The sequence below is a fragment of the Entelurus aequoreus genome, linkage group LG27 (genome assembly GCF_033978785.1).
Source record: "Entelurus aequoreus isolate RoL-2023_Sb linkage group LG27, RoL_Eaeq_v1.1, whole genome shotgun sequence".
Classification (NCBI taxonomy): domain Eukaryota; kingdom Metazoa; phylum Chordata; class Actinopteri; order Syngnathiformes; family Syngnathidae; genus Entelurus; species Entelurus aequoreus.
Genome location: NC_084757.1, coordinates 33181053 through 33204153, shown reverse-complemented (window position 1 = coordinate 33204153; position 23101 = coordinate 33181053). Strand labels below are relative to the sequence as shown.

Genomic DNA, 23101 nt, shown 5'->3' with positions numbered 1-23101 from the left:
CTATAAACTAATGCTAGCTATTAACAAATGCTAATAACTAATGCTAGCAATAAGCTAATGTCAGATATTGACTAATGACCCGATTTTATTTTGAAATCTTGGCGTTGTGTTGTTGGATTGGCAAAAACATCTGAAGTGTTGTTATAGTTGGTTTTAGATGTATTTGTCCTCAAAGAAATGCATGTAAATATAAATAGTCTGTTCCAGGGTCAAACTGCTGCCATTTAAAATCCTCTATTACCTGTATGGTAATCTTCTTAACTGTCATTCACGTGTTAAAAGAAGTGAAACTAAACCGGACCTTGGTGTTTTTCTTTAGATGCAAGCGTAAAAATAAGTTTTGCAGCAGATAAGTGAAGAAGTCATGTTTGTTCACCAGCAGGCTGTGAGGAGAGAAGGAGCGCTTGATTTGCTCACCCTAGCTAACCCACCTATGGCACAGTACATGTAACCTTGTCTGATTGGAGTGTTGAAGTCCGTATCATGATATCAATGTTTTGTATCGATAATTATTGATATTTTTTATTGAGGAGCAGCAGAACAACATAAATGTCAACATTTTTATTTTGAAATGTAACTTCCTGTGATTGTAATTAAGGCAGACAGGAAATGTCAACACAAGCGTGGACAACAAAATAGTCAAATGACATTGAAGACTTCACAATAAGATCTTAGAAATAAGGAATATGTAAGAAATGCTTCTTAAAGTGTAAAAAAAAATAGTGCAAAGTGTGAAAATGGGAACATAGAGACACCTGAGAACTATTTTCTGCAGGTTTAGTGGCAGGAAGTTACAGCTGTGCTCTAAAGGGTGAGCTAAGGTGGTGTGGTATTAGCAGTCTTGCCTTGCATCATTTACAGACCACATTGGTCTGACTACGGTCCCTTTGGAAAAATCCAAAAAACTATTAGCTATAGCTATTATTAAGGCACATTTTTTTTTACTTCATTTTGCAACCGTTTACCCCAGAGTCATAGCGGTAGAAAATGGATGGATGGATGGACATACAGTATGATAGAATTAGTTAGGTTGCTAAGTTTGCAAACGTTTACTCCAGAGTCATATAACTTGGTATGTGACACATGCTAACTGTTAGCATGCTAACTTTTTCAACCGTTTACCCCAGAGTCATATAACTTAAGTGCTAAGGATTAGCATGCTAACTTTTTTTTACTCATTTTGCAGCCATTTACCGCAGAGTCATATACCTTGGTATGTGACACATGCTAACTTTTGCAACCGTTTACCCCAGAGTCATATAACTTAGGTGACATGTGTTAAGGGTTAGCATGCTAACTTTTTTTTACTCATTTTGCAGCCATTTACCGCAGAGTCATATAACTTGGTATGTGACACATGCTAACTTTTGCAACCGTTTACCCCAGAGTCATACAACTTAGGTGACATGTGTTAAGGGTTAGCATGCTAACTTTTTTTTACTCATTTTGCAACCATTTACCGCAGAGTCATATAACTTGGTATGTGACACATGCTAACTTTTGCAACCGTTTACCCCAGAGTCATATAACTTAAGTGCTAAGGGTTAGCATGCTAACTTTTTTTTTTACTCATTTTGCAGCCATTTATCGCAGACTCATATAACTTGGTATGTGACATATGCTAACTTTGGCAACCGTTTACCCCAGAGTCATATAACTTAGGTGACATGTGTTAAGGGTTAGCATGCTAACTTTTTTTTACTCATTTTGCAACCATTTACCGCAGAGTCATATAACTTGGTATGTGACACATGCTAACTTTTGCAACCGTTTACCCCAGAGTCATATAACTTAGGTGACATGTGTTAAGGGTTAGCATGCTAACTTTTTTTTACTCATTTTGCAACCATTTACCGCAGAGTCATATAACTTGGTATGTGACACATGCTAACTTTTGCAACCGTTTACCCCAGAGTCATATAACTTAAGTGCTAAGGGTTAGCATGTTACCTTTTTTTAAATTTATTTTGCAGCCATTTATCGCAGACTCATATAACTTGGTATGTGACACATGCTAACTTTGGCAACCGTTTACCCCAGAGTCATATAACTTAGGTGACATGTGTTAAGGGTTAGCATGCTAACTTTTTTTTACTCATTTTGCAACCATTTACCGCAGAGTCATATAACTTGGTATGTGACACATGCTAACTTTTGCAACCGTTTACCCCAGAGTCATATAACTTAAGTGCTAAGGGTTAGTATGCTAACTTTTTTTTTACTCATTTTGCAGCCATTTATCGCAGAGTCATATAACTTGGTATGTGACACATGCTAACTTTTGCAACCGTTTACCCCAGAGTCATATAACTTAAGTGCTAAGGGTTAGCATGCTAACTTTTTTTTTACTCATTTTGCAGCCATTTATCGCAGAGTCATATAACTTGGTATGTGACACATGCTAACTTTGGCAACCGTTTACCCCAGAGTCATATAACTTAAGTGCTAAGGGTTAGCATGCTAACTTTTTTTTACTCATTTTGCAGCCATTTACCGCAGAGTCATATAACTTGGTATGTGACACTATTCAATCTGCAGCAGCATGACGTCCCCCGTCACCTTAGAGGATGCTCTGTCCAACGTGGACCTGCTGGAGGAGCTGCCGCTGCCGGACCAGCAGCCGTGCATCGAGCCCCTGCCCTCCTCCGTCATGTACCAGGTGGGTGGTGGACGTGGTAGATACGTCATGTCCCGTGTGTCACGCCGTCTTGTCCGCCATTCTCCCCGCAGCCCAACTTCAACACCAACTTTGAGGACCGCAACGCCTTCGTGACGGGCATCGCCAGATACATCGAGCAGGCCACCGTCCACTCCAGCATGGTGACCCACTTCTCCTTCTTCAACCTTTCAGCTACAGTGGACTTCTACAGTGTGTCCTTGCAGCGGCTTCTCCATAGTTTCCTGGATAAATGTTTAGATATTATTTCAACGTCCTCGGCTGTCATTGTGTACTCATTCTGCTTCAGTACTGTGCGGACGATGCTAGCTTTTAGCTAATGTGAGCTATTAACTATAAGCTAATGTTAGCTATAAGCTAATGCTAGCTATTAAACAATGTTAGTTATCAACTAATACTAGCTATTAGCTAATGTGAGTTATTAACTATAATCTAATGCAAGCTATAAAGTAATGTTAGCTTTTAGCTAATGTGAGCTATTAACTGTAATCTAATGCAAAATATAAGATAATGTTAGCTTTTAGCTAATGTGAGCTATTAACTCTAATCTAATGCAAAATATAAGCCAATGTTAGCTATAAACTAATGCTAGCTATTAAATAATGGTAGTTATAAACTAATACTAGCTATTAGCTAATATGAGTTATTAACTGTAATCTAATGCAAGCTATAAGGTAATGTTAGCTGTGAGCTAATGCTCGTTATAAGCTGCTAGTTATTGGCTAATGTGAGCTATTAATTAATGTTAGCTATAAGCTAATTCTCGCTATAATAATTTTAGCTATAAACTAATGTTAGCTATAAGCTAATGCTAGCTATTAAATAATGTTAGTTATCAACTAATACTAGCTATTAGCTAATGTGAGTTATTAAATGTAATCTAATGCAAGCTATAAGGTAATGTTAGCTGTGAGCTAATGCTAGTTATAAGCTGCTAGTTATTGGCTAATGTGAGCTATTAGTTAATGTTAGCTGTAAGCTAATGCTAGCTATAAACTAAATTTAGCTATAAACTAATGTTAGCTATAAGATAATGCTAGCTATTAAATAATGTTAGTTATCAACTAAAACTAGCTATTAGCTAATGTGAGTTATTAACTATAATGCAAAATATAAGATAATGTTAGCTGTTAGCTAATGTGAGCTATTAACTATAATCTAATGTAAAATATAAGCTAATGCTAGCTATTAATGTTGTCACCTAATACTAGCTATTAACTAATGTGAGTTATTAACTATAATCTAATGCAAGCTATACGGTAATGTTAGCTGTGAGCTAATGCTAGCTATTAAATAATGCTAGTTATAAACCAGTGCTAGTTATTGGCTAATGTGAGCTATTAGTAAATGTTAGCTGTAAGCTAATGCTCGCTATAAACTAATTTTAGCTATAAACTAATGTTAGCTATAAGATAATGCTAGCTATTAAATAATGTTAGTTATCAACTAATACTAGCTATTAGCTAATGTGAGTTATTAACTATAATCTAATGCAAAATATAAGCTAATGTTAGCTTTTAGCTAATGTGAGCTATTAACTATTATCTAGTGCAAAATAAAAGCTAATGCTAGCTATTAATTAATGTTATTACCTAATACTAGCTATTAGCTAATGTGAGTTAACTATAATCTAATGCAAGCTATAAGGTAATGTTAGCTGTGAGCTAATGCTAGCTATTAAATAATGCTAGTTATAAACTAATGCTAGTTATTGGCTAATGTGAGCTATTAGTTAATGTTAGCTATAAGCTAATGCTCGCTATGAACAAATTATAGCTATAAACTAATGCTAGCTATTAGCTAATGTGAGCTATTAACTAATTTTATCTATAAACTAATGCTAGCTATTAATATTCACAATAAGCTAATGCTAGATATTAACTAATGCTAGCTATTAGTGTTGTCCCGATACCAATATTTTGGTACCGGTACCGGGGGGGGGGGGGGCGGAATTGGCGGACCGGTACTTTTTTACTATTGTACTGAATATGATTAATTAGTATCGCGGTACTATACTAATACCAGTATTCTGTACAACCCTACTAGCTATTAGCTCATTTGAGCTATTAACAAATTCTGGTTATAAGCTAAATCTAGCTATAAACTAATGCTATCTATAAGCTAATGCTAGTTATCAACAAATGCTAGCTATTGGCTAACGTTAGCCAAAAGCTAATGCTGTCTATAAACTAATTTTAGCTGTAAACTAATGCTAGCTATTAATATTCGCAATAAGCTAATGCTAGATATTAACTAATGTTGGCTATCAACTAATTTGAGCTATTAACTAATGCTAGCTATAACCTAATGCTAACTTTAAACTAATGATAGCTATAAACTAATGCTGGCTATTAATAAATGCTAATAACTAATGCTAGCAATATGCAAATGCCAGATATTGACTAATGCTAGCTATCAAATAATTTGAGCTATTGCCTAATTCTAGCTATAAACTAATGCTAGCTATAAGCTAATGCTAGCTATTAACAAATGTTAATAACTAATGCTAGCAATAAGCTAAAGCCAGATATTGACTAATCCTAGCTATTAAATAATTCTAGCTTGTTGGGCAACACCCGATTCGATTCGATTCAAAACGATTCCCGATTCAAAGTCAATACAGCTGCAGGGTTTGAAGTGGTGTTCCTAATGAAGTGACCATGTGTGCTGGTAGAATGAGATGTTGGAGAAGGGCCAGGAGTACGCCATCATGCTCTACACCTGGAGGAGCTGCTCACGTGCAATACCGCAGGTAACCACTGGTCCCTTTGCGTCCTCGCCCGGCACTTCCTCACCTCTGTGCTTGCTCGCCCGCTGCAGGTGAAATGCAACGAGCAGCCTAACAGGGTGGAGATCTACGAGAAGACGGTGGAGGTGCTGGAGCCCGAAGTCACCAAGCTGATGAACTTCATGTACTTCCAGGTAGGAGGCTGGCGTCTAGTCCACCCTCAAAGTAGGAGGCTGGCTAGCCTCTAGTCAACCCTCAAAGTAGGAGGCTGGCCTCTAGGCCACCCTCAAAGTAGGAGGCTGGCTGGCCTCTAGTCAACCCTCAAAGTAGGAGGCTGGCCTCTAGGCCACCCTCAAAGTAGGAGGCTGGCTGGCCTCTAGTCAACCCTCAAAGTAGGAGGCTGGCCTCTAGTCCACCCTCAAAGTAGGAGGCTGGCTGGCTGGCCTCTAGTCCACCCTCAAAGTAGGAGGCTGGCCTCTAGTCCACCCTCAAAGTAGGAGGCTGGCCTCTAGTCCACCCTCAAAGTAGGAGGCTGGCCTCTAGTCCACCCTCAAAGTAGGAGGCTGGCCTCTAGTCCACCCTCGAAGTAGGAGGCTGGCCTCTAGTCCACCCTCAAAGTAGGATGCTGGCCTCAAGTGCACCCTCAAAGTAGGAGGCTGGCCTCTAGTCCACCCTCAAAGTAGGAGGCTGGCCTCTAGTCCACCCTCAAAGTAGGAGGCTGGTCTCTCGTCCACCCTCAAAGTAGGAGGCTGGTCTCTAGACCACCCTCAAAGTAGGAGGCTGGTCTCTAGTCCACCCTCAAAGTAGGAGGCTGGCTGGTCTCTAGTCCACCCTCAAAGAAGAAGGAGGCTGGCTGGTGTCTAGTCCACCCTCAAAGTAGGAGGCTGGCTGGTCTCGAGTACACCCTCAAAGTAGGAGGCTGGCTGGTCTCGAGTCCACCCTCAAAGTAGGAGGCTGGCTGGTCTCGAGTCCACCCTCAAAGTAGGAGGCTGGCTGGTCTCTAGTCCACCCTCAAAGTAGGAAACTGGCCTCTAGTCCACCCTCAAAGTAGGAAACAGGCCTCTAGTCCACCTTCAAAGTAGGAGGCTGGCAGGTCTCTAGTCCACCCTCAAAGTAGGAGCCTGGCTGGTCTCTCGTCCACCCTCAAAGTAAGAGTCTGGCTAGTCTCTGGTCCACCCTCAAAGTAAGAAACTGGCCTCTTGTCCACCCTCAAAGTAGGGGGCTGGCTGGACTCTAGTCCACCCTCAAAGTAGGAGGCTGGCTGGCCTCTAGTCCACCCTCAAAGTAGGAGGCTGGTCTCTAGTCCACCCTCAAAGTAGGAGCCTGGCTGGTCTCTCGTCCACCCTCAAAGTAGGAGTCTGGCTAGTCTCTGGTCCACCCTCAAAGTAAGAAACTGGCCTCTAGTCCACCCTCAAAGTAGGAGGCTGGCCTCTAGTCCACCCTCAAAGTAGGAGGCCTGGTCTCTAGTCCACCCTCAAAGTAGGAGGCTGGTCTCTAGTCCACCCTCAAAGTAGGAGGCTGGCCTCTAGTCCACCCTCAAAGTAGGAGGCTGGTCTCTAGTCCACCCTCAAAGTAGGAGGCTGGCCTCTAGTCCACCCTCAAAGTAGGAGGATGGCCTCTAGTCCACCCTCAAAGTAGGAGGCCTGGTCTCTAGTCCACCCTCAAAGTAGGAGGCTGGTCTCTAGTCCACCCTCAAAGTAGGAGGCTGGCCTCTAGTCCACCCTCAAAGTAGGAGGCTGGTCTCTAGTCCACCCTCAAAGTAGGAGGCTGGCCTCTAGTCCACCCTCAAAGTAGGAGGCTGGCCTCTAGTCCACCCTCAAAGTAGGAGGATGGCTGGCCGGCCTCTAGTCCACCCTCAAAGTAGGAGGATGGCTGGCCGGCCTCTAGTCCACCCTCAAAGTAGGAGGCTGGCCTCTAGTCCACCCTCAAAGTAGGAGGCTGGCCTCTAGTCCACCCTCAAAGTAGGAGGCCGGTCTCTAGTCCACCCTCAAAGTAGGAGGCTGGTCTCTAGTCCACTCTAACTCACAGCGGACTGCTTTTTTTTCAGCGCACCGCCATCGACCGCTTCTGCAACGAGGTGCGGCGCCTGTGTCACACGGAGCGGCGCAAGGACTTTGTGTCGGAGGCCTACCTGCTGACTCTGGGCAAGTTCATCAACATGTTCGCTGTCCTGGACGAGCTGAAGAACATGAAGTGTAGCGTCAAGAACGACCACTCGGCTTACAAGCGGTACGCACTCACCTTTAGCCACACACAAGCATTAGCATTTTAATATTAGCATGCTAGCTTTTTTGCTAACTTTGTTGGTATACTCCTCAAACATTTTGTTACTTGATGAATGATACATGTTAGCATGCTAATGTTATGCTAGTTTTTTTTGTGCGAATTGTAGTTATACACCTTAGTCATATTTTGGTATATGACGCATGATACTGTTAGCATGCTAACTTTTTTTTTTGTGCTTATTTTGCAGGTTTATACGTCAGTGTCAAACATTTTGTTACTTGCCAAATGATAACTTTTAGCATGCTAATGTTATGATAGATTTTTTCGCTAATTTTGTAGTTATACTTGACACATGATACAGTTAGCATGCTAACTTTTTTTGCTAATTTTGCAGCTTTATTCCTTAGTGTCAAACAATTTGTTACTTGATGCATATATGTTAGAATGCTAATGTTATTATGGTAGCTTTTTTTTTGGCCAAGTCATATTTTGGTACACATGATACAGTTAGCATACTAATTTTGCAGGTATACACCTCAAACATTTTCTTACTTGACGAATGATACCTGTTAGCATGCTAATGTTATTATGCTAGCTTTTTTTAAAGCCAGTTTTATAGTTATACACCTCAGTCATATTTTGGTACTTAACGCATGACAAAGTTGCCATGCTAACTTTTTTTTGCTAATTTTGCAGGTGTATTCCTTAGTGTCAAACATTTTGTTACTTGATGCATATATGTTAGCATGCTAATGTTATGGTAGCTTTTTTTTAGCCAATTTTGTATAGCTATATGCTAATGCTAGTTAACAAATGCTAGCTATAAGCTAATGCTAGTTATCAACAAATGTTAACTATTGGCTAATGTAAGCTATTAATGTTAGCTATAAACTAATTCTAGCGCTAAACTAATGTTAGCTATCAACTAATGCTAGCTATTAGCTAGTTTGAGCTATTAACTAATTGTAGTTATAAGCCACTTCTGGCTATAAACTAATGCTATTTATCAATAAATGCTAGCTTTTGGCTAATGTTAACTATTAGTTAATGCTAGCTATAAGCTAATGTTAGTTATCAACAAATGCTAGCTATTGGCTAATGTGAGCTATTAATGTCAGCTATAAGCTAATTCTAACTATAAACTAATTCTAGCTATAAGCTAATGCTAACTTTTAGCTAATGCTAGCTATTAATGTTTGCAATAAGCTAATGCTAGATATTAACTAATGCTAGCTTACAATTAGTGCTAGCTATTAGCTAGAGTGCGCTTTTAGCTAATGCTAGTTATGAGTTAAAGTTATCTATAAGCTAATGCAAGTTATCAACAAATACTAGCTATTGGCTAATGTTAACTATTAGTTAATGCTAGCTATAAGCTAATGCTAGTTATCAACTAATGCTAGCTATTGGCTAATGTAAGCTATTAATGTTAGCTATAAACTAATGCTAGCTATTAGCTAATGCTAGTTATTCATGTTTGCAATAAGTTAGTTAGATATTAACTAATGCTACTTATCAACTAATGCTAGCTATTAGCTAATGCTAGTTATTCATGTTTGCAATAACTTAATGTTAGATATTAACTAATGCTAGCTATCAACTAATGCTAGCTATTAGCTAATTTGAGCTATTAACTCATTCTAGTTGTAAGCGAATTCTAGCTATAAACTATTGCTAGTTATCAACAAATGCTAACTGTTGGCTAATGTTAACTTAGCTAATGTTTGCTAGCTATCAACTAATGCTAGCTATTAGCTAATTTGAGCTATTAACTCATTCTAGTTGTAAGCTAATTCTAGCTATAAACTATTGCTAGTTATGAACAAATGCTAACTGTTGGCTAATGTTAACTTAGTTAATGTTAATGTCAACAAAAGCTAGTTATTGGCCAATGTGAGCTATTAATGTTAGCTATAAGCTAATTGTAGCTATAAATTCATGCAAGCTATTAGCTAATGCTAGCTATAAATGTTCGCAATAAGCTAATGAAAGATATCAACAAATGCTAGCTATTAGCTAATTTGAGCTATTAACTCATTCTAGTTGTAAGCTAATGCTAGCTATAAACTAATGCTAGTTATCAACAAATGCTAGCTTTTGGCTAATGTTGGCTATTTGTTAATGTTAGCTAAAAGCTAATGCTGTATTTTTTCTCTATTGTTAAAACGCTCGTGCGTTACAAAGTTTTTTTTTAGTTAAGGAGGAAAAAAATACTAAGAACATTTAATAACTACAAAAAATTATAGTAAATATTTTAGAATAAAGTAGTTCAGTGGCCTAGTGGTTAGAGTGTCCGCCCTGAGATGGGTAGGTTGTGAGTTCAAACCCCGGCCGAGTCATACCAAAGACTATAAAAATGGGAGCCATTACCTCCCTGCTTGGCACTCAGCATCAAGGGTTGGAATTGGGGGTTAAATCACCAAAAATGATTCCCGGGCATTGCCACTGCTGCTGCTCACTGCTCCCCTCACCTCCCAGGGGGTGATCAAGGGTGATGGGTCAAATGCAGAGAATAATTTCGTCACACCTAGTGTGTGTGTGACAATCATTGGTACTTTAACTTTAAAAACAAATAAAAACTGTAATACTGAGTCAGTACTTAAACCGGCTCCCTTATCTGAATCCAATAATCCAATTCTGATTTGAACCGAATCCAATTCTCCTTGCAGCGCCGCTCAGTTCCTGCGAAAAATGTCCGAGCCCTCGTCCATCCAGGAGTCTCAGAACTTGTCCATGTTCCTGGCAAACCACAACAAGATCACGCAGGTGGGTTCTCAAAAAGCATCAGAGTTTTGGCCTCATACCTGTGAGAATCCTGCGTGTGGCCACTGTAATGCAACATAGCATGAGTCGGCTAACGGTCTGGATCCTCGGTGGCCCTGCAGTCTCTGCAGCAGCAGCTGGAGGTGATCAACGGCTACGAGGAGCTGCTGGCCGACATCGTCAACCTGTGTGTGGAGTACTACGACAACAAGATGTACCTCACCCCCGGCGAGAAGCACATGCTGCTCAAAGTGAGTGGCCGGAGCACTTTGTGGGTTAGTTGGCGCCGCTGAACCTCCCCCGCACTTTGCGCACAGGTGATGGGCTTTGGCTTGTACCTCATGGACGGCAACAGCAGCAACATCTACAAGATGGACGCCAAGAAGAGAATCAACCTGACCAAGATCGACAAGTTCTTCAAGGTAGGAGGCGGCAGGAAGTGGCATTTGTACCGAAACGCTACCTGAACAGAAGATGTATTAAAATAAAATTGGAACCAGGAGCACACACAGAGCGCTTACAAGCGGAAACAAGAATGGACGTATTTTGCATAAGCATAAGAGTTGTGTGATAATATATACATAATCATTCTAACAGACATACATAAAAAAATACATATAAAACAATCACTGTAAACATTATCATTTAAGGGAAGAATGTAATACAAAATATCAATACAAAGTGTCAAGACAGAATAAACTCTCTGCTGCTGCAGCAAAAGAGATACAGTCTATAATATATATAGATATCTAATGTATTTAGGGCCGCAACTAACGATTCATTTGATAATCGATTAATCTGTCGATTATTACTTCGATTAATCGATTAATAATCGGATAAAAGAGACAAACTACATTTCTACCCTTTCCAGTATTTTATTGAAAAAACCCAGCATACTGGCACCATGTTGTGGACATTGGGGGTGCAGCATACACCAATAATAACACAGAAATGCATGGCAGCTCCCGCCATCAGTGTGTGAATGTGTGTGTGAATGGGTGAATGTGGAAATACTGTCAAAGGGCTTTGAGTACCTTGAAGGTAGAAAAGCGCTATACAAGTATAACCCATTTATCATTATTATAAATGTAACTCATCAGAACTGAATCAGATATTGTACACGTTTCTGTTGTGAATAATAAAGGATTCATTTTAGGCTGCCTCTGAATAATAGCATGAAATATTCCAGCACCTTCATAACGTTTAGTTATACTAAAGCGTCACTCAAATCTAAATATATTTATATAGCTTTATCGGCCCGGCTACATTGATCCATTATGAAACCAACCTGAGATATTTCTGTCCGTTACGTTTATTTCCAAATTGGTAACCGTGCGTTTTCTCTCTCAAAACGGAGTCAAATGTGCCGGAGACACATTATCAGCCCCGCGTTGCAACAAAGGCATAACTAACGTTACTCACAAAAAAGCTGAACTCATGAATGCTTGTTGCCACTATGGACTTAAAAAGTTACGTACTGTGAGTTCCTTCCCTTCATTCATGGCTCCGACATTTTTCTTCTTCAGGTCCTCCTGAAGCAATGTTGTACTTCCGTGCCATTTTGCAGGAAACGCTCTTCTTTGAAGTCTTTAAAGTAAAGTGTTCCCACACTTTTGACGACTTAGGTCGTACACTTTTCTCCATCGAAGCAATAACCTCAAGATGTTTCTCCGCTAAACTATCGGTAGTGTTTTCCTGCGCCATTTTTCAAATGTTTCCAGCAAAGGAGACGGCGTCGTCACGTGAGCTGCACATGACCACATCATTGGCTAGCTTACGCCACCTCATGAGACGTAGCCTCAGCGCCGCCCTGGCGCTGTTTTGTACAGTTTTTATACTTATTTTGATTATTGTTTCTCAGCTGTTTGTAAATGTTGCAGTTTATAAGTAAAGGTTTATAAAACAAAAACAAAAAAATAACCAAAAAAAAAAAGACTCCGCGCATGCGCATAGCATATTTCCAACGAATCGATGACTAAATTAATCGCCAACTATTTTGGTAATCGATTTTAATCGATTTAATCGATTAGTTGTTGCAGCCCTAAATGTATTCATACATTGTTTATACAACCTAATCATATTGTTTCTTCAATTTAAAAATAGCTGACCGTTTTTTCCCCCTTCTCTGGGATTATATTCCCAGTTTTGATCTTGGACGTCTGGTCATTTATAGCATATAAGAAGATTCTATTACTGTTAAGCAAACTATGAATAATAAAGCATGTGTCCTTTATCATAGCTACACGTATGACAAAAAAGCGCGTGAAAATCAGTGGTATTCAGTGAGGTAAGATGAATTAAATGCGCTGACAGTTCATTGCTCCTGCCAAATGAATGGCACTGAGTGGAGCGGATCACCACTCCAAGATGGCGGCCCCGCGTCTCGTCAGCGCCAGTAGGCAGTAGCGCTCCATGCTGCGTCTACTTATAAGATGTCTACGGTTGTCCCAACTCTTACTTCTCTGTCATTTCTACTCACTCCACTTCTTGTTTCGTTTGTACTCTACAGCAGCTCCAGGTGGTTCCTCTGTTCGGCGACATGCAGATCGAGTTGTCCCGGTACATCAAGACCAGTGCTCACTTCGAGGAGAACAAGTCCAGGTGAGAGGAGAACACCTTGTTTATTCTAGAACCCTGATCTCAACACTGATTATTGTGTGAAGGTCCAAGCATTCACACACAGAAGATTCTACACCAAAACATCTATTTATTATTATTATTGTGTGAATGTCCAAGTTTTTGACCATTCCACCTTCAAAACATTTTTCTTAATTGGGAAAACTACCATTTTCATACAAATTCCCGGTTTTCCCGGTATTCCAGGAATTCCAAATTACCCATTTAAAATCGAACTGTCACTACGTCAACATTTTTCAACCGTTTTGAAAAATTCCAACACCAACCCATTCATGTAGAAGAATTGTTGTATTACCTATATTTTCAAAAAGTCCTGTTTTCCCCGAAATTTCCAGGAAATTCCCATTCAAATGAATGGACATATTCATAGTTCTACATTGCCCAAAATTCTCAAAATATTGCACCATTTGTACCCGATTCCGACCTTTCAACCATCAACCCACACTGTTCTTCACATATGTTGAACGCAAAACATGTCCTTTTCCCAAAATTCTATTTTTTCCGGAATTTCCGGTAATTTTCTCTCCATTGACAATAAATGGGCAAAACTCTCCAAATCCCACATTTCTCAAGCAAACCGTTCCAACATCCACACACTCCACTCACCTTGGACAATGAAACTGCAAATTAAACAAAAATTCCAGGAATTCTCTGTTTTCCAAAGCCCTATTTTCACCTCTCCCTGGAAAGTTTTCACAGTCCACATTTTTCAACCGTTTTTGACCATTGCACCTTCAAAACATTCTTCTTAATTGGGAGAACAAAACTACCATTTTTTTTTTCCGTACAAATACCTGGTTTTCCCAAAATTCCAAGAATACCTGAAATTTCCAGGAATTTCCCATTCAAATGAATGGACCTATTCATAGTTCTACAATGACCAAAATGTTTGCCATTTTTACCCGATTCCGACCTTTCAACCGTTTGCCCACACTGTTCTTCACATATGTTGAACACAAAACATGTTGTCCCTTTCCCAAAATTCCTGGTTTTCCTGGAATTTCCAGTGATTTTCTCCCCATTGACACTGAATGGGAAATATACCATCGACTGCATATCCCTCATCTCTAAACCGATTTGAACCATTCCGCCATCCACACGCTCCACTCAGATTGGACAACCGAACTACAATTTTCCAAGTTAAAAAAAAAAATTTGAGAAATTCCCAGAATTCCCAGTTTTCCGAAGCTCTAATTTCACCTCTCCCTGGAAAGGTTTTTATAGTCCACATTTTTCAACCGTTTTTGACCATTGCACATTCAAAACATTCCTAATAATTGGGACAACTACCATTTTCATACACATTCCCGGTTTTCCCGAAATTCCAAATTTAAATTTGAACTGTTAGGTCAACATTTTTCAACTGTTTTGAAAAATTCCAACACCAACCCATTCATATTATCTAGGATAATTGTTGTATTACCTATATTTTTAAAAATTCCCGTTTTTCCTGAAATTTCCAGGAAATTCCCATTCAAATGAATGGACGTATTCATAGTTCTACATTTCCCAAAATGTTGCGCCATTTTTACCCGATTCTGACCTTTCAACCATCAGCACACACTACTCTTCACATATGTTGAACACAAAACATGTTGTCCCTTTCCCAAAATTCCAGTTCTTCCGGAATTTCCGGTAATTTTCTCCCCATTGAAAAAGAATGGGCATTACACAAACCTCTCCATATCCCACATTTCTCAACCGATTTGAACCGTTCCACCATCCACACTCTCCAATCACTTTGGACAGTCAAACTACAATACTTCCAAGTTCAAAAAAAATTCCAGGAATTCCCAGAATTACCGGTTTTCCAAAGCCCTATTTTCATCTCTCCCTGGAAAGTTTTCACAGTCCACATTTTTCAACCGTTTATGACCATCCCACCTTCAAAGCATTCCTCTTAATTGGGACAACAAAACTACCATTTAAATTTTTGTACAAATTCCTGGTTTTCCCGAAATTCCAGGAATTCCATAAATACCCATTTAAATTTGAACTGTTACTACGTCAACATTTTTCAACTGTTTTGAAAAATTCCAACACCAACCCCTACATATCATCTAGTACAATTGTTGTATTACCTAATTTTTTTTTTTTAGTTCCTGTTTTCCCTAAATTCCCAAATTTCCAGGGAACTCCCATTCAAATGAATGGACAGATTCATAGTTCTACATTTCCCAAAATGTTGCACCATTTTTACCCGATTCTGACCTTTCAACCATCAACACACACTACTCTTCACATATGTTGAACACAAAACATGTTGTCCCTTTCCCAAAATTCCAGTTTTTCCGGTAATTTTCTCCCCATTGAAAAAGAATGGGCATTACACAAACCTCTCCATATCCCACATTTCTCAACCGATTTGAACCGTTCCACCATCCACACTCTCCAATCACTTTGGACCGTCAAACTACAATACTTCCAAGTTCAAAAAAATTCCAGGAATTCCCAGAATTACCGGTTTTCCAAAGCCCTACTTTCATCTCTCCCTGGAAAGTTTTCACAGTCCAAATTTTTCAACTATCTATGACCATTCCACCTTCAAAACATTCCTCTTAATTGGAACAACAAAACAACCATTTTCATTTTTGTACAAATTCCCTTTTTTCCCAAAATTCCAGGAATTCCAAAATACCCATTTAAATTCGAACTGTTACTACGTCAACATTTTTCAACCGTTTTGAAAAATTCCAACACCAACTCCTACATATCATCTAGGACAATTGTATTACCTATATATTTTTTTAAATTCTTGTTTTCCCTAAATTCCCAAATTTCCTGGGAACTCCCATTCAAATGAATGGACGTATTCATAGTTCTACAATACCCAAAATGTTCGCCATTTTTACCTGATTCCGACCTTTCAACCATTCACCCACACTGTTCTTCACATAGGTTGAACGCAAAACATGTTGTCCCTTTCCCAAAATTCCCGGTTTTCCTGGAATTTCCGGTAATTTTCTCTCCATTGACAATGAGTGGGAAATATACAAAACCCTCCATACTGCACATTTCTCAAGCGATTTGAACCGTTCCAACATCCACCCACTCCACTCACCCTGGACATTCAAGCCAGCATGTTCCCCGGTTCAGAGAATTCTCAGATTACCCGGAATTACCATGAATTTCCCCCCATTCACAATGAAAGGGCACTATACAAACCTCGCCATATGAACCATTCCTACCAGAACTTGTAGTTACTGACTGACTTTGTCATCTCCAGGTGGACGTGCACGTCCATATCAAGCAGCCCTCAGTACAACATCTGCGAGCAGATGATCCAGATCCGAGAGGACCACATGCGTTTCATCTCAGAGCTGGCTCGCTACAGCAACAGCGAGGTTGGTGCCGAGGAACATTTCACGTCCGGGTGCCGACATGACGGTTCTTGCCCGGTCCGTGCAGGTGGTGACGGGGTCCGGGCGTCAGGAGGCCCAGAAGACTGACATGGAGTACAGGAAGCTGTTCGACCTGGCGCTGCAGGGCATGCAGCTCCTCTCGCAGTGGAGCGCTCACGTCATGGAAGTGGTGAGCGTCCTACCATCATTGCTCCAAAAAAAAATCTGCTGTCAGGTTCAAACACTGATGACATCTATTAAACAAGACAAGAAGCAAGGAATTAAACAGAAAAAAATTAAATTTGGCTCAATTGAGGAGAAACGTCTGGGCTGTACTCTTGTACAGTCTCCACCACGCTCTGACGAAAGATTGTACGCCTCCTCTTTTGTTTGGACTTTCCCTGATTACTTGGCAACAGCTGTTTCTAAGGGAGGGGGGTCGTAAACAGCCATCACCTTTGATTTCAAACAGTTCAAAGAAGAGGTCGTAAAACAGTTCAAAGAAGAGGTGCCTGGAGGGGAGTCAGGCCCTGCTTCCTCTTCGCTTTGTAGATCTCGGGTCAAGACAATATTTTTCTGTGATTACAATACATCAAAGAAACCAACGCCTTCATGTCGCTTCCCATCGTACACCGTGGAGTTTTACAAGCCTTCTGCTTGGTAGGATCAAAGACAGTTTTGTGATAACTTAGATACACTTATTGTGACATCTGCCATGTCGTGATTTTGCAATGTGGCGAGGGCTGTAAACTGTATCACGATATCAGTGTTTTGTATCGGCCAATATCATTCATGAAGATCGACCGATAAGTATTCATGTTTTTATGACTTCCGTGAAATGAGCGGGAAAAACTGTAAACATCATTATTATTTCAAAAGTAACCTTCAAGGCGGAAAGGAAAGGAAATGTCAACACAAACATGGAAAACACTCAAAAGAAAGTCAACAAAATAGTCAAATCGCGTTGAACACTTAAAGGGGAACTGCACTTTTTTGGAATGTTGCTTATCGTTCACAATCATTATGAAAGACAAGAAGACAAATTGTGTTTTGTTTTATTTTTGCCTTCTAACATGTAAGACGTGTCTCGTTCTAGGTGGCTAGCAATGCAGCTAATGTTAGCAATCAATTCTACCTCTAAATCACTTTAAAAATGCATTCAAAAACCCTCAACAATACTTCATTTACGTTCCGTAACCTGTGTAATAACCAAACTGTAACAACATTGTTATTGTAAGAGTGAACACTGAGGAACTCTTTTCCTAGCGTACTAACACATCGGCGTGCTACGGTATTAGCCGTAAAAGCTAGCTACGGTAAGAGATAAGCTAGCTTCTACGTCAGCACGAAACGCGTTTTGAGTTTGTAATACACAACACTGTGATAGGACACCAATCTGTACTGAGTGGAAAAACATAATCATATTACAGTATCTGTAAAGTATTATTTCATGTTTTGTTTGTACACAGCTAGCCAGACTGTAGTTGTAATAACACGTATGACGTGCTGCGTGTATCATGATCAATATTAAAGTGACTCACTTGATAACAGTTGTCTGTTTGGTCCAGCTGGCATGGGATGTTTTTTCCGGTTTATATGGGTAAGCACTCCATTTATGTCGAAAAAGCATGGCTTCAAATTCCACATTTTGCAGCTTCGAGTCACTTTCTTGTCTGCGCCAACGTCTCACCCTTCTTTCGTGCTTGCTTCTATAAGCAATAGTTCATCCTCAGTATATTCAGCTCCAAAAAGATAAGGTTGTGAAACCTTATTTGTCCAAAAATGGTCGTCTTTGTTGTCGGTTATTGATTGCGCCATGATTAGAAAACACACTGGATATTAAAGTGACTCACTCGATAACAGTTGTCTGTTTGGTCCAGCTGGCATGGGATGTTTTTTACGGTTTATATGGGTAAGCACTCCATTTATGTCGAAAAAGCATGGCTTCAAATTCCACATTTTGCAGCTTCGAGTCACTTTCTTGTCTGCGCCAACGTCTCACCCTTCTTTCGTGCTTGCTTCTATAAGCAGTAGTTCATCCTCAGTATATTCAGCTCCAAAAAGGTAAGGTTGTGAAACCTTATTTGTCCAAAAATGGTCGTCTTTGTTGTCTGTTATTGATTGTGCCATGATTAGAAAACACACTCGATATTAAAGTGACTCACTTGATAACAGTTGTCTGTTTGGTCCAGCTGGAATGGGATGTTTTTTCCGGTTTATATGGATAAGCACTCCATTAATGTTGAAATACCATGGGTTCAAATTCCACATTTTGCAGCTTCGAGTCACTTTCTTGTCTGCTCCAATGTCTCACCCTTCTTTCGTGCTCGTTTCTATAAGCAGTAGTTCATCCTCAGTATATTCAGCTCCAAAAAGGTAAGGTTGTGAAACCTTATTTGTCCAAAAATGGTCGTCTTTGTTGTCTGTTATTGATTGTGCCATGATTAGAAAACACACTCGATATTAAAGTGACTCACTTGATAACAGTTGTCTGTTTGGTCCAGCTGGAATGGGATGTTTTTTCCGGTTTATATGGATAAGCACTCCATTAATGTTGAAATACCATGGGTTCAAATTCCACATTTTGCAGCTTCGAGTCACTTTCTTGTCTGCTCCAATGTCTCACCCTTCCTTCGTGCTCGTTTCTATAAGCAGTAGTTCATCCTCAGTATATTCAGCTCCAAAAAGATAAAGCTGTGAATCCTTATTTGTCCAAAAATGGTCGTCTTTGTTGTCTGTTATTGATTGGGCCATGATTAGAAAACACAATCGTGTTTGTTTCCTGAAGTAGGAACACACATTCGTTGTGTGTACTCGGGCTGGGTGATAAAACTATATCACTATATATTGCAATAGACATCTAATCGATATCGATAAAAAATGGGTTCGATAAAACGTTTGAGAATTTTTTTTTGTTCTTCGTGGGAAGAAAGTGGATGTATGGAAGTTAGGTTGGTTGCACGACCAAAGGCACTCGCTCTCTCTGGTAACTGAGCAACGCAGGAAAGGATCTTTGATCGCTAACAGCCAATCAGGTGACAGTATCAACTATCAGGTTTGCTTGATTCTCTGCATGGAGTGAGAAGAGAAAGTCAAAATTAAGAAATTGTAGATAAAAGAGGAAAAGTCACCTGGACATTATGGCACTTTTTTTTTTTTTTAACGGAACGTAGTCTGGACAAAGACCACACCACCTTTGCCCACCCTTTAGAGCACAGCCATAACATCCTGCCACTAAACCTGCAGAAATTAGTTCTTCTCAGGTTTCTCTATGTTTACATTTTCACACTTTGCACTATTTTCTTACTCTTTATGAAGCATTTCTTACATATTCCTTATTTTTAAGATCTTATTGTGAAGTGTTCAATGTGATTTGACTATTTTGTTGACATTTCCTGTCTGCCTTGATTATAATCACAGGAAGTTACATTTCAAATAAAATATATTTTTCTACTGCTCCTTATTTTCCATAAGTCAGACAAAAATGTCAATAATTATCAATATCGACCGATATATTAATATTTAAACAATTTCTGCAAAACAAAAAATCCTTTCCATAGTTAAATAAGAATAACATGGCAAATTCATGTTACACAGCCGTTATTTCCTGCCACTAAATCTGCAGAAAATAGTTATTCTTAGGTTTCACCGTTTACATTTTCACACTTTGCACTATTTTCTTCCACTTTATGAAGCATTTCTTACATACACCTTATTTTGAAGATCTTAAGTGTTCAATGTGATCAGCCCTTTGAGACACTTGTGATTTAGGGCTATATAAATAAACATTGATTGATTGATTTGACTATGTTGTTGACATTTCCTGTCTGCCTTGATTATAATCACAGGAAGTTACATTTCAAATACAATATATTTTTCTCCTGCTCCTTATTTTCCATAAGTCAGACAAAAATGTCAATAATTATCAATATCGACCGATATATTAATATTTAAACAATTACCGTATTTTCCGCACTATAAGGCGCACCTAAAAACCTCCAATTTTCTCAAAAGCTGACAGTGCGCCTTATAATCCGGTGCGCCTTATATATGGACCAATATTGAGCCACAACAGGTTTCGCAACTACGGGATGCATAACGTAACTACTGTAGCGTCTATTCTATGCGCCTTATAATGCGGTGCGCCTTATATATGAACAACGTTTTAAAATAGGCCATTCATTGAAGGTGCGCCTTTTAATCCGGTGCGCCTTATAGTGCGGAAAATACTAAATCTGCAGAAAATAGTTATTCTTAGGTTTCACTGTTTACATTTTAACACTTTGCACTATTTTCTTCCACTTTATGAAGCATTTTTTACATATTCCTTATTTTGAAGATCTTATTAAGTGTTCAATGTGATTTGACTATTTTGTTGACATTGTTGGAGTGTTGGACAGCACGGTGGCACAGGGGTTGGTGCATGTGCCTCACAATACGAAGGTCCTGAGTTCAATTCCGGCTCGGGATCTTTCTGCATGTTCTCCCCGTGACTGCGTGGGTTCCCTCCGGGTTCTCCGGCTTCCTCCCACCTACCGAAGACATGCACCTGGGGATAGGTTGATTGTCAACACTAAATGGTCCCTAGTGTGTGAATGTGAGTGTGAATGTTGTCTGTCTATCTGTGTAGGCCCTGTGATGAGGTGGCGACTTGTCCAGGGTGTACCCCGCCTTCCGCCCGAATGCAGCTGAGATAGGCTCCAGCGCCCCCCGCCACCCCGAACGGGACAAGCGGTAGAAAATGGATGGATGAATAGTTAAATAAGAATAACATGGCAAATTCATGTTACACAGCCGTTATTTCCTGCCACTAAATCTGCAGAAAATAGTTATAATTAGGTTTCACTGTTTACATTTTCACACTTTGCACTATTGTCTTACACTTTATGAAGCATTTCTTACATATTCCTTATTTTGAAGATCTTATTAAGTGTTCAATGTGATTTGACTATTTTGTTGACATTGTTTTCCACGCTTGTGTTGACATTTCCTTTCTGCTTTGATTACAATCACAGGAAGTTACATTTCAAATACAGCCCCTTGTTTTCCACAAGTCATAACAAATATCCTTATTATCGATACGAAACACTGATATCGCGATACAGTTTTCAGCCGTATCGCCCAGCCCTCCTCCTATGGGTAATATTAAACCGTCTTTCCCAACAGTACTCCTGGAAACTGGTGCACCCCACAGACAAGTACTCCAACAAGGAGTGTCCCGACAACGCGGAGGAGTACGAGCGCGCCACTCGATACAACTACACCACCGAGGAGAAGTTTGCCCTGGTGGAGGTCAGCTAATCAGCACTCTCGCACGCTCCCCCGCGGGCTTTTTCCCATCTGATTCCCGGGTGCCGCCTCTGGTCAGGTGATCGCCATGATCAAGGGGCTGCAGGTGCTGATGGGCCGCATGGAGAGCGTCTTCAACCACGCCATCCGCCACACCATCTACTCGGCGCTGCAGGACTTCTCCCAGGTGACGCTGCGCGACCCGCTGCGCCAGGCCATCAAGAAGAAGAAGAACGTGGTCCAGAGGTGCGTCGGTGGAAGCGTTGCCTGGCTGTGGCAGACTGTGTAGCTGTGCTTTGTTCTGTCTTCCCTCAGTGTCCTCCAGGCCATCAGGAAGACGGTGTGCGACTGGGAGACGGGCCGAGAGCCGCACAACGACCCGGCCCTCCGCGGGGAGAAGGACCCCAAGGGCGGATTTGACATCAAGGTTCCCAGACGGGCTGTAGGACCCTCCAGCACTCAGGTGTCACGCTCTTTCCTGCTGTTTGCATACAACATGACCGATAATATGCTTTAAAATGTAACATCGGAAATTATCGGTATCTGTTTCAAAATTATCGGGATCGGTTTCCAAAAGTAAAATGTATGACTTTTTAAAACGCCGCTGTGTACACGGACATAGGGAGAAGTACAGAGCACCAATAAACCGCAAAGGCACTGCCTTTGCGTGCCGGCCCAGTCACATAATATCAACGGCTTTTCACACACACACAAGTGAATGCAAGGCATACCTGATCAACAGCCATACAGGTCACAGTGAGGGTAGCCGTATAAACAACTTTAACACTGTTACAAATATGCGCCACACTGTGAACCCACACCAAACAAGGATGACAAACACATTTTGGGAGAACGTCCGCACCGTAGCACAACATAAACACAACAGAACAAATACCCAGAACCCCTTGCAGCACTAACTCTTCCGGGAAGCTACAATATACACCCCCCGCTATCCCCCCCACCCCACCTCAACCCGCCCCCCCTAACCCCGCCCACCTCAACCTCCTAATGCTCTCTCAGGGAGAGCATGTCCCAAATTCCAAGCTCCTGTTTTGAGGCATGTTAAAAAAAAATGCACTTTGTCACTTAAATAATAAATATGGCAGTGCCATGTTGGCATTTTTTTCCATAACTTGAGTTGAAGTTGTTGTCTTATTTTGGAAAACCTTGTTACATTGTTTAATGCATCCAGCGGGGCATCACAACAAAATTAGGCATAATAATGTGTTAATTCCACGACTGTATATATCGTATCGGTTGATATCGATATCGGTATCGGTAATTAAGAGTTGGACAATATCGGATATCGGCAAAAAAGCCATTATCAGACATCTCTAGTCACAATTTCCACTTTCTCTATTCAACATGTTTGAAAATGAGTAAGAAGAAGCAGAGCTTATTTAAATCCTACCCCTTTTCCTTTACGTACAGGTGTGTGAT

The 23101-nt window shown here is 40.3% G+C and overlaps 1 protein-coding gene across 3 annotated transcripts in view; it reads left to right on the top strand.

Annotated features, from left to right (window-relative positions):
• Positions 1 to 23101, top strand: part of cyfip1 (cytoplasmic FMR1 interacting protein 1) — an 85946-nt gene that overhangs the window by 15483 nt on the left and 47362 nt on the right. For 2 of the 3 annotated variants that reach the window (XM_062038840.1, XM_062038838.1), the window contains exons 2-15: positions 2539 to 2659; positions 2731 to 2820; positions 5352 to 5429; positions 5498 to 5599; positions 7453 to 7634; positions 10301 to 10397; positions 10517 to 10645; positions 10712 to 10816; positions 12904 to 12995; positions 16258 to 16375; positions 16440 to 16562; positions 21539 to 21664; positions 21741 to 21907; positions 21977 to 22124. In XM_062038840.1, coding sequence (XP_061894824.1) covers positions 2543 to 2659; positions 2731 to 2820; positions 5352 to 5429; positions 5498 to 5599; positions 7453 to 7634; positions 10301 to 10397; positions 10517 to 10645; positions 10712 to 10816; positions 12904 to 12995; positions 16258 to 16375; positions 16440 to 16562; positions 21539 to 21664; positions 21741 to 21907; positions 21977 to 22124 — 1674 coding nt within the window. In that variant the 5' untranslated portion in view covers positions 2539 to 2542. Of the gene's footprint in view, positions 1 to 2486; positions 2660 to 2730; positions 2821 to 5351; positions 5430 to 5497; positions 5600 to 7452; positions 7635 to 10300; positions 10398 to 10516; positions 10646 to 10711; positions 10817 to 12903; positions 12996 to 16257; positions 16376 to 16439; positions 16563 to 21538; positions 21665 to 21740; positions 21908 to 21976; positions 22125 to 23101 lie in introns of all 3 variants that reach the window. The other variant, XM_062038839.1, reaches the window with a different exon arrangement.